The sequence below is a fragment of the Larimichthys crocea genome, chromosome VII (assembly GCF_000972845.2).
Source record: "Larimichthys crocea isolate SSNF chromosome VII, L_crocea_2.0, whole genome shotgun sequence".
NCBI lineage: Eukaryota > Metazoa > Chordata > Actinopteri > Sciaenidae > Larimichthys > Larimichthys crocea.
The window spans coordinates 19,606,037-19,617,121 of record NC_040017.1 but is presented as its reverse complement, the minus strand read 5'-3'; the positions used below and the strand labels follow the sequence as shown (position 1 = coordinate 19,617,121).

The following is an 11,085-nucleotide window of genomic DNA, read 5'->3' as shown; positions in this document are numbered from 1 at the left end:
CCTTAAAGGTCCAGTGTCAGATTTAGGGGGCTGTCTAACTGTATAATCACTTCAAAATAAGTTGTTTTTTAAATGTTTTTGTTACCTTAGAATGAGATTTTTATATCTGCAGTTGCACATAGTTCAGAGTTTGAATCCCCTTGTTATATATTACATCAGACGTAGAAGAGGAAACTTCTTGCTTGGAAGGAACTGGTGACACGAGAGGGTTGCAATCTGCAGCTACAAAGCCAACAGACCGGCCCTTAAATGAAGTGAATGAGCGGAGTTCACGCACAGATTTAGTCCAGGCTCATAACATAGGATAAGTTGCATTAAACAGTGTTTTAAGTCCAGCCTATATTCACACTGAATACCCCAAAAATAAACCAAAAAGCAGTCGGACATCTGGAGCGATGATGTTTTTATTTCAGCTCGGCATCTTGAGGTACATATTTACCGATTTCACACACATGACACCAGGCTACATGTTGTGGTCTTCACACGTTAGCACGACACGTAGAACACTTACATCAACATGACAACAGACATGCACAAACGAGGCGGGGACGGGGGCGAGCGCCGGCGGTGGCGACGGGCTGACTGCACCGACCAACCAGAACGTTCGACCAGAACACAAAGAGAACCGACCAATCACGACGGGTGATATTTACCGACTGACTGACTGTGAGGGGAGACAGAGGAGGGAGGAACAGATGAGAGAGGGGCTAATACCTAAAATATTAAGACGAATCGTAACACTGAGCACCAGAATAAACAATAAATTATGTCTTCAGTATCGACAATAAATATTCATAATCTCATAAATATCCTTTTTTTAATAACATCTGCATACTTTCCCATCAAATATTAACTTACTGCAGTGGACACACACACACACACACACACACACACACACACACACACTCACACCTTTCATTTCCAGTCAGTCCAGTGTTACGAGAGAAATACTGTCACGGGGACACGGGGTCGTCTAAAGGTGGATTAAAGGTGATGCTTAGCTAGTTGGGGGTCACATGCAGACTGATATGTACAACTGTAAACTCCGTCAGTCCCACCCTCCCGTATACACACCCCCTGCCCTTCTTTCTCCTCCACCACCTCCACCTCCACCCTCCAGGTTTGTCTATTTCAGGTCTCCGGCGTCTCCCTGGATGGTCTTTTTGATGCGCAGCAGCATCGTGGTCAGCCACTGGTCCAGACGGGACACCGAGTCGAACTCCTTGACGGCCTCCGTGAACGCCTCACTGTTCTGCTCCTCGTGGGCTTCTAGGAGTTTCTGTGAAGACGAAACATGAAAGTTATGGACCAGCACCACCCAGACGTGATGCTTTCGTCATGCGTGGCATGCCAATGTCAGTGAGGAGCAAAATCATGCTTGTTAATTTACGAAATTCATGCAAGGTGCCAACTGCTTGTCAGTTTTAGGAGCTAAGCATTCACACACCAACGGGAGCAAAGTTGGTGGTTCGACATGCAGACTGGAGGAGTCGGGGATCGAACCACCGATTATCTAAATAGTAGGGATGGGAATCGTTTGGCATTCGATTCCAGAAAGCACAAATTACGTCACGTAACTTCCACAAGAAGTTACGTACGCTCGATTCCAGAAAGCACGACTAATTACGCCACGTAACTTTACGCAAGTTTCTCACGTGCAGTGCAGTCAGTAGTTACAATGTCACCCACTCGGTTCAAACGCTCCAAAGTTTGGCTGCATTTCACCAAAACAGACGGCAACAGGGCGACTTGCAATCATTGCAAAGTGGAGATAACAGCGTCGGGAGGGAACACGACGAACATGCAGAAACATTTGCGCACACAACATGCAATATTTTGAAATGAATGTCGTGTTACTATTATCCAGGCTGTGGGCCTCTGCTGACCTCGCTGTTGGTTTTGTAAGGTCGTGATACTTCTAACTAAACAAAGTTGATGCTGATCAAGCAGTTTGTTTGAGAATCGATAAAGAATCGAATCGTTAAGCAGAACCGATAAAGAATCGAATCGTTAAGCAGAATCGATAAAGAATCGAATAATAAAAATCTGATCAACTCCCATCCCTACTGATTAGTGGACGAGCCGCCCTGACCCCAGCTCGCCCGCCCAGAGGACGACATGAGAAGAATACAATCAGAACAGATCATTTACCTTTAACAGTTTGAGCTCTCTGGAGTCTGAGAAGGCGGGAAACATCTCCTCATACTTCTCTATGGCCAACTGAAACACACACACACACACACACACACACACACACACACGTTTAGTCACTGAAATCCTGATGCTTATTTGTAAATAACACAGGTTGTGTGTGTGTGTGTTACCTTGGCGTTCAGTTCGTCCACTATGAAGTGACACAGTGAAGCCTTGAAGAAATACTCTTTAGCGTTATACTTCAGCAGAGGATTGTCCATGGTGCTCATCGCGACCTGAAACACACACACACACACACACACACACAGAATTTCTTCGTTTCACACACTGGGCAGTAACTTTGCTGAGAAAAGTTCATCTAAAAAACAATGCGATCAAATAAAACAACATGTCAAACACACGTCATGAAGGTGTGTCTTTACCTGCTCATAGATTTCAATAGCTTTCTGGTACTGCTCCAGCTGAGCGCTGTAGTGTCCGACCTTCAGGAGACATTTGTTGGCCGAGCTGAAACACAAACAGAGACGCACACAGGTGAGCGGCGAACGTCTGAGGATGACTCACAAGTCCTCACAGATCCAGTCTGAGTCTTTGTGGAGTAAATCCACCTCTCAGTGTCAGTCCATGTGTCTGGAGGTCTGTGTTCTTCACCTCCTGGGTCCAGACCACACCAACACCTGGTCTCCGTCTTCTGTGGAGTCAAACTGGAGCGTCTTCAGGTCGCTGTCAAGTTTCCTCTTGATCGACTTCCTCTGGAGCTTCGTACTTGTTGATGCAGCACGGGTAACGATGGTGCCTCCACCTGTCTTCATCCACTCCTAATCTTGATGTATTCTAATTTAGATACTTACTGTTACGTGCATGATTACTACTCATCATCACCAACTTGTCTGAACACATTAGAGAATTTAGGAATCAAATATTTTGGTATTTTTGCCTCAAGTTTGACTGAAATAATTAACAGATATTCAAAGTAGCCGCAGGATAATGTTCCACTGATGAACGGACAACTCGTTTGAGGTCACGTTGCTCACCAGGAGACCGAGAAAGTTTGGTACAGACGCCTTCTACAGGTGCACCGTCGAGAGCTCTCTGACTTCACTGACTTCTTCAGAACATCAGCACCATGCAGGACATTTTTCATCAACAGTGCCTGCAGATGTTACACAGCACCTTGAAGGAGCTTGCAGACGGTGCAGGAGCACCACCAGATGAAGAACTCCTAACCTGCTGTAGCACAGCGTAGTTACCTGTTTGATTCTTCTCCCTTGTAGTAGTCTGCTGCCTGCTCGTAGTGGGCGATGGCCTGAAAACAAAACAGCGATGAGAAGATCGTCATTTTTGTTCTAACAAGAAGAAACTGAGCTCAAAGCGCTCGCGTACCTTCTCGATGTCGACCAGCTCGGACTCGTAGACCTCTGCTATAGTGATGTGATGTTTGGCTGCGATGGTAAACCGACCCTGTGACACAGACAGACGGGTTATCAATCACAGAGAGAGGAAGCAGCTCGACGGTGGAGGTGGAGGTGGAGGTGGAGGTGGAGCTTACCATGTCAGTGTAGATGTCGATGGCCTGATTTAGACAGTTGATGGCCTCTGGAAGAAGACAGAGAAGAAAGACAGAGAAGTTCTGAGTCAGTCAGATTAAAACTCTCCGTTTCCTCCCCCGTGTGACTGCTAACCCACTAACCCACAGTGTTTTATTAAGCTCAGCGCGGGAAGGCAGCGCAACCCAGATATCAATTCTTCTTCTAAGAGCAACCCAGGGACGTGTTTAATCTTCCAACAATACCACCTCAGGGTCCGGACTCGCTCCGTGAAGGCTTCCCCTTTTCATCACGCGCCGCGTGTAGGAGTACAAAAGAGAAAAGAGCTGAACACCAGCCGAGGAAAAGCTGTTACTCTGATTACTCGAGTAAAAACAGAAATACCACGGAGTTGGAGCTACACACACACAGCTGCTTATTCACTGATTATATTTTAGATGATTTGTCTTGAAGGATTTAGCAGCATCAGCGATGTAGCTGCTGATCGCAACAACAACAACATCTAAACCATGCAGCGTCTGCAGATGTCTCCTTCTGAGGCAATAAAAATGTTATTATTATTATTACTGTTCCTATTTTCAGGTGATTATACACTCATGAAAACAAAGGTAAAAAGTAAAAAGAGCATCTTGCAGCGTGCACACTGGAGCTTTGATCTGCTGCAGTTAGTTTAGCGCACTGAATCGGAGTCTGGACTTAAGATATGAATGTGTGTTTTGAGGTTTCCACTGCTCGGTAACATCTTGGAAGTCAAAGAAAACAACAATATGACTCATGAACACCTCGCAGAGCTGCATACTGTGTCTCGTGTCTGGCCGCGTTTTGATTAGTTTGGCAAAAACAGACAATTCTGGCCAGTTTTTAGAGTCTGGACACTTTTTTCAAATAGTTCCAAAGGAAAACGACGACAGCCTTACAGATCTATTTATGGATCTATAGATCTGGATCTGCGGCAGCCCGGTGATCTAAGTTCTGACCGGACAGCTCAGTGATACAGAGGAATAACCTGAACCTCAGATCCAGCACGTTCCTGCACCATCCATCCATAATCAATCAGGCCGTGCACGAGAAAGTGACAAAACTCTGCAGAGAGAGCCGATCTAAACGTCACGTGCACACATTATCTGAGCTCCCTGTTGATACGGATCTGTGATTTCATCTCCTGACTGTCGGCAGCAGCAGCGAGACGAGAGTACAGACGCTCACCCTGTGGGTCGGCCTTCTTGTAGGCGTTGCCGGCGTCGACGAAGCTGGTGGCGGAGTCCAGTTTGTTCTGCAGCTGCATGTGGAGCCGAGCGGCCTGACAGAAGGCGTTCCCTGCAGCTACACACACACACACACACACACACACACACACACACACACACACACACACACACGGTCACAGTTTTGATGGGATGATCAAACAATTCTCATTTTTTAAACGGCATGACTGCGCTCACGGCTCAGCATGAGATATTATGTCTGTGGTTTATTTGTCTAAATATGAATCCAGTGTGTGTGTGTGTGCGTGTCTGTGTGTGTGTGTGCGTGTCTGTGTGTGTGTCTCTGTGTGTGTGTTTGTGTGTCTGTGTGTGTGTGTGTGTCTGTGTGTGTGTCTCTGTGTGTGTGTTTGTGTGTCTGTGTGTGTGTGTGTGTGTGTGTGTCTGTGTGTGTGTGTGTGTTTGTGTGTGTGTGTGTGTGTGTCTGTGTCTGTGTGTGTGTGTGTGTGTGTGTGTGTGTGTGCGTGTGTCTGTGTGTGTCTTCGTGTGTCTGTGTGTGTCTTCGTGTGTCTGTGTGTGTCTTCGTGTGTCTGTGTGTGTGTGTGTGTGTGCGTGTGTGTGTGTGTGTGCGCGTGTGTCTGTGTGTGTCTTCGTGTGTCTGTTTGTGTCTGTGTCTGTGTGTGTGTGTGTCTGTGTGTCTGTGTGTGTGTGTAGCTGCAGGCTGGTGAATCATTTCTATTCTGTTAAAATGTCGACTCATTCAAATAAACATGTGTGTGTGTGGGTGGAGTTTGTTTATTTGTGTGCAGATTTATGTGTTTATTATGCAGCATGTGACATATATAGGTGTGTAGGTGTGTGTGTGTGTGTGTGTGTGTGTCACCTACCACTCCAGTTCTTTGCCATCTTAAACATGTTGGCTGCTCTGGCATACATTTCACAGGCGTCCTCCACCTTATGGTTTCCCCTTTAACACACACACACACACATTAGAGACAAAATGAATAGTTTTAACTCATTTTTAAAGTGAAGAAATGTTTAATTTTCTCTTTAATGTTCAAACTATCACACTCTGCATGCAGCGCTGTCCGGCTGAAGGACATCACGGAGGAGGCCAGCTGAGGATACGCTCACCCTGCAGCTGAAACTCTCTAAAAATCGAATAATTTGCCTCTGATGAGACGTAAATCAGGTATTTTATGATGCTGCATGGACAGAAATAAAACTTAAGTGGACTTAAGTTTCACATGTTTGATTCTGTGTCTGATCTGTGGCCACGTGACTGCAGCATGAACTAGTTCACGTAGTGTTGACGTCACTCTCCACGGGACAGAGCTCCGGCTTTCGGCGCAAACTGTGACTTTAATAATCAGGTGAACGGTGTCTCTGTCATTCGTACGTCTGTCCTCACACTATGTAACTTTGAGAAGTACGTAACGCTTCACGGCACTAAGTCACACAGCAGCAACTATTTCACTGATTCTGGTGAAACTGGATCACATTTTATGGAGGAAATGTTTTCTGGTTTTCCCTCTGATGTCCTCCGGCTGCTCCGCCTCAACTCTCTGTGATTTACAGAGTTTATGATGGACAGTGAAGTAAACTGCTGACAGCTGTAGCTGCTGTTAGCTCATGTTAGCTCAGTCTGTTAGCTGCTGTTAGCTCATATTAGCTCAGTCTGTTAGCTGCTGTTAGCTCAGTTTGTTAGCTGCTATCAGCTAATGTTAGCCAAGTTTTGTAGCTGCTGTTGGCTCAGTTCGGTAGCTGCTGTTAGCTCAGTTTGTTAGCTTCTGTTAGCTCAGTTTGTTAGCTTCTGTTAGCTCAGTTTGTTAGCTGCTGTTAGCTCAGTCTGTTAGCTGCTGTTAGCTCAGTTTGATAGCTGCTGTTAGCTCAGTTTGTTAGCTTCTGTCAGCTCAGTTTGTTAGCTGATATTGGCTCAGTTTGTTAGCTCATGTTAGCTCAGTTTGTTAGCTGCTATCAGCTAATGTTAGCCAAGTTTTGTAGCTGCTGTTGGCTCAGTTTGTTAGCTGCTGTTAGCTCAGTTTGTTAGCTGCTGTTAGCTCAGTTTGTTAGCTCATGTTAGCTCAGTTCGGTAGCTGCTGTTAGCTCAGTTTGTTAGCTCATATTAGCTCAGTTTGTTAGCCGGGCTGCCTTGACTGTGAGCTCAGAGCAGCGATGGAGTGGTAGAGTTTGTAACGCAGGAGTTTGGGGCTCTGTAAAGCTCCTCTTCTTTATAGATCTGGATCTGCGGAGGCCCTACGATGAAGAGGAGGTTTACAGGGAATGCTGAATGCTGTCATGCCAGAACCTGAGCTGGGCTAAGCGGGTAATGTAACCTATGCCTTTATGAGCACAATGACAGAGGTGAAGAGGCCAAAGGCGACGCTGACGGAGGAAGCTAAGAAGAGAAAACGGGACAGTGACCGAAGAAGAACGCGGACTGACTTTTAGTCGCTGGCGAGAGCTTCGAGCTGAAACACAGCGGCTCCCCACAACCTGACAAAAGCACTAAATGACCTCGGCGTGCTTGCTTGGGTTTGCTTCACTCGAGGGCTGAGGCTCATTAAAAAAACATTCTGGTACCCATACGGAGAGAACAGATGTGACCCCCTTTAGTTCTCAGGTCTGAGGCCCGTTTACAGAGAGACGTTATCACGTTATTCAACCAGAACACGGAGTTCATGTGACGTTAAAATAAGATGGAAAATATTGATTTCATGAGCGACAGACAGACGTGGATCATCGGTGGCCGAATGACGCCTGTTTGCTCCGTCCACGCTCTTAATCCTGCATAACTTTAAGCCTTAATATAATGTGAACAGGTGAGTTGTATATAAATTCACCCTCAGTACAGTTGTCATGAACGGGGAAATTAGCTACAGAGACCAAAACTGTTTTTTGTACCAGGCTGTAAACATGTTTATTTCTGCTGTCTAACATGGGGACTTATGGAGACTGACTCACTTCTGGAGCCAGCCTCAAGTGGACGTTAGGGGGACTGCAGTTTAAAATAAAACACAACGTGGCGTCTTTAAACGTCTGGTTTCGTCCCAGCATTTAGAGAGAGAGGCCTGCAGACTCATTAATTGATTAATTAAACTCTTAACTGAGCCTCGTGCGTCACTGCAGCTTTGATATAATGTGTTTTTCTTTTTGAAAATCAATCAGCTGACCATCCATCCATCCATCTGATTACATCATATCAGATTTATATCCCAGTGTTTCCATTTCACTTGTAAACATCCGCCCACTCCCACACACACACACACACACACACACACACACACACACACCATGAATAAAAAACCAAACAACCCCCGCATCACCGTCCACTGCTGCACGCTCACGTACCTCCCCCTCCCACACACACACACACACACACACACACACACACACACACACTCCTTTCTCCCGCAGCAACATTAACATTTTGTGTTGCGTGACAGGCCACGACACGCACGCACGCACGCGTCATTATCTGCGATGACAGGTTTGTTTGACGCATCACAAATAAATGAGAATAAATTATTGAATTATCACAGGAACGCAACGTTAAAGGAACATTGTAAGAACATTTGTGCGTGAGAGAAAACGCAGAAGGCTGCGGCGGGCCCTGCGTGATAAAGAGAGAGAGAGGGAGGGAGGGGGAGGAGGTAAACATGGAGACATGGAGGAGAACCGGAGCATCCTTTTTTTACCCGAACATTCCTCCGAGGAAGGATCCGGACGCCTTGACCTTCTTGTCGGCTTCAGCCATCAGCTGCATGGCCTCCTTCTCTTTGCCGGAGTTGTCCATGGCGAGCGGAGTGATGAGGAGGACGGAGGAGGACGGAGGAGGACGGGGCCGATGTTCCGCAGTGAGATCAGAGAGAGGATGGATGAGGCTGCTGCTGCTGGAGGAGGAGGTGGTGCTGATGCTGAGAGGCTGCAGCTCTTCTTCTACGGGGAGAGAGAAAGGTCATACACGGCTCACCGACGCCATCTGCTGGAGGTGGTGTCGCCTCCACCTCCACCCAATGACAGCAGGCTGCACTATATGTGGATTTAAAGGTGCACTGTCACACCTGGCCACCAGGGGGCGGTAACACCTCACACCTGTGATCAGGTGAACGGTGTCTCTGTCATTCGTACGTCTGTTCTCACACTATGTAACTTTGGGCTCCGGGTCGGGAGAAGTACGTAACGCTTTACGGCACTAAGTCACACAGCAGCAACTATTTCACTGATTCTGGTGAAACTGGATCATATTTTATGGAGGAAATGTTTTCTGGTTTTCCCTCTGATGTCCTCCGGCTGCTCCGCCTCAACTCTCTGTGATTTACAGAGTTTATGATGGACAGTGAAGTAACCTGCTGACAGCTGTAGCTGCTGTTAGCTCATGTTAGCTCAGTTTGTTAGCTCATGTTAGCTTCTGTTAGCTAATGTTAGGTCAGTTCGTTAGCTTCTGTTAGCTAATGTTAGCTTATTTTGTTAGCTACTGTTAGCTAGTGATAGGTCAGTTTGTTAGCTACTGTTAGCTAGTGATAGGTCAGTTTGTTAGCTATTATTAGCTAATGTTAGTTTGTTAACTGTTATTAGCTAATGTTAGCTTATTTTGTTAGCTACTATTAGCTAGTGATAGGTCAGTTTGTTAGCTACTGTTAACTAGTGATAGGTCAGTTTGTTAGCTACTATTAGCTAATGTTAGCCCAGTTTGTTAGCTGTTATTAACTAATGTTAGCTCAGTTTGTTAGCTGCTGTTAGCTGCTCATGTAAGCCCAGTTTGTTAGCTACTGTTAGCTAGTGATAGGTCAGTTTGTTAGCTAATGTTAGCCCAGTTTGTTAGCTGTTATTAGCTAATGTTAGCTTATTTTGTTAGCTACTATTAGCTAGTGATAGGTCATTTTGTTAGCTACTATTAGCTAATGATAGGTCATTTTGTTAGCTACTATTAGCTAATGATAGGTCAGTTTGTTAGCTGCTGTTAGCTAATGTTAGCCCAGTTTGTTAGCCGGACTGTGAGCTCAGAGCAGAGTGTTAGTGTTTGTACTACAGGCGTTTTGGAAGAAGAAGAAGAAGAAGAAGAAGAAGAAGAAGAAGAAGAAGAGGTTTACCCGCCCAGGACTCATGAAATTCTGACCTCAAGTGGAGCCGGTACTGTGTCAGAACCACCTTCTTGCCTCTGGTCCAGGAGATCCTTCCTATCTTCCTGCCGTATACGTTTATGAGACGTTATCTTCAGGATTTAGTGAAAATTAGAGCGAAACTTGAATCCATCAGGACACAAACGTCTGCGTGAGCAACCAAGGTAAAACAATGTACTGCGGAGGTAAATAACCAAATAAAACAAAGAATCCACCCACAATAAGAAAGAAAACAGACATCTGCAGGCGGAAGCTGACAGACTCTCAGCTTGAAGTCCCTCCTCCACCTTCCTCCACCATGACAGCTCCAGCACACCGCCCACACCATCGTGCAACAAAGCAAAGTTTTGTGCACTGACACGACGAACGCAGCGGGTTTGACTCGATGTGGCTGACAACAGTAATTACCTCCTTTCCTACGTGGCCTCTTAAGTGCAAGTTAAAACTCAAAGAACATCGACTAATAACACCTCGTTTATTTATTTATGTTTTTTAGACCAAATACTTTTAATAGTCTTTCAGTTAAAATGGCATTCAGTAAATCCAATAAACATTTCAACCGGCGGAGAAATCCAGACAACAAAGCATGCTCAGTTTAATCGCTAAAGCAAGGGGTGCGTTCAACAAGGCGTTTTGTTGGAGAACCTCAGCCACTTTTAAAACGTCCTTTCAACGGGTTAGTGGTGACAGAATAGTGAGGTCGGTTAATCCCAGATATCAAGGCAGCATTGATTCAATGTTGAAATTCCATCAGAATCATCGTTTTTGGTGGAGGTTGAATATTCAAGGATAGATGACCGTAACAATGCTGATAATTCTTTTTTTCAATGCTGAGAAGAGAAGCATTAAATCAATGCTGATAATTCTAAGTTTTTTCAATGCTGAGAAGAAAAGCATTGAATCAATGCTGATAATTCTAAGTTTTTTCAATGCTGAGAAGAGAAGCATTGAATCAATGCTGATAATTCTTAGTTTTTCAATGCTGAGAAGAGAAGCATTGAATCAATGCTAATAATTCTTAGTTTTTCAATGCTGAGAAGCATTGAATCAATGCTGATA

At 45.4% G+C, this 11,085-nt stretch overlaps 1 protein-coding gene across 1 annotated transcript; it reads right to left on the bottom strand.

The window, feature by feature from the left end:
- Nucleotides 1–386: 386 nt before the first annotated feature.
- On the bottom strand, nt 387–8,849 carry napba (N-ethylmaleimide-sensitive factor attachment protein, beta a). Its single transcript, XM_019266931.2, has 10 exons — nt 8,602–8,849; nt 5,791–5,870; nt 4,908–5,024; nt 3,704–3,750; nt 3,538–3,615; nt 3,405–3,460; nt 2,577–2,661; nt 2,325–2,429; nt 2,152–2,220; nt 387–1,279 (listed from the first exon to the last, which is right to left on the bottom strand). Exons 1-10 carry the CDS (start codon nt 8,697–8,699, stop codon nt 1,127–1,129), a joined length of 888 nt encoding a protein of 295 aa, XP_019122476.1. The 5' UTR covers nt 8,700–8,849; the 3' UTR covers nt 387–1,126.
- Between the last annotated feature and the right edge of the window lie 2,236 nt (nt 8,850–11,085).

Bases quoted from the DNA above. Each gene is read 5' to 3' on its own strand.
- napba (XM_019266931.2), bottom strand. From the start codon at position 8,699: ATGGACAACTCCGGCAAAGAGAAGGAGGCCATGCAGCTGATGGCTGAA. The intron at 3,616-3,703 runs GTAAGCTCCACC...TCTGTGTCACAG, and splicing joins TCGACATCTACACTGACATG to GGTCGGTTTACCATCGCAGC. The intron at 1,280-2,151 runs GTAAATGATCTG...TCGTCTTCACAG, and splicing joins GAGAGCTCAAACTGTTAAAG to AAACTCCTAGAAGCCCACGA.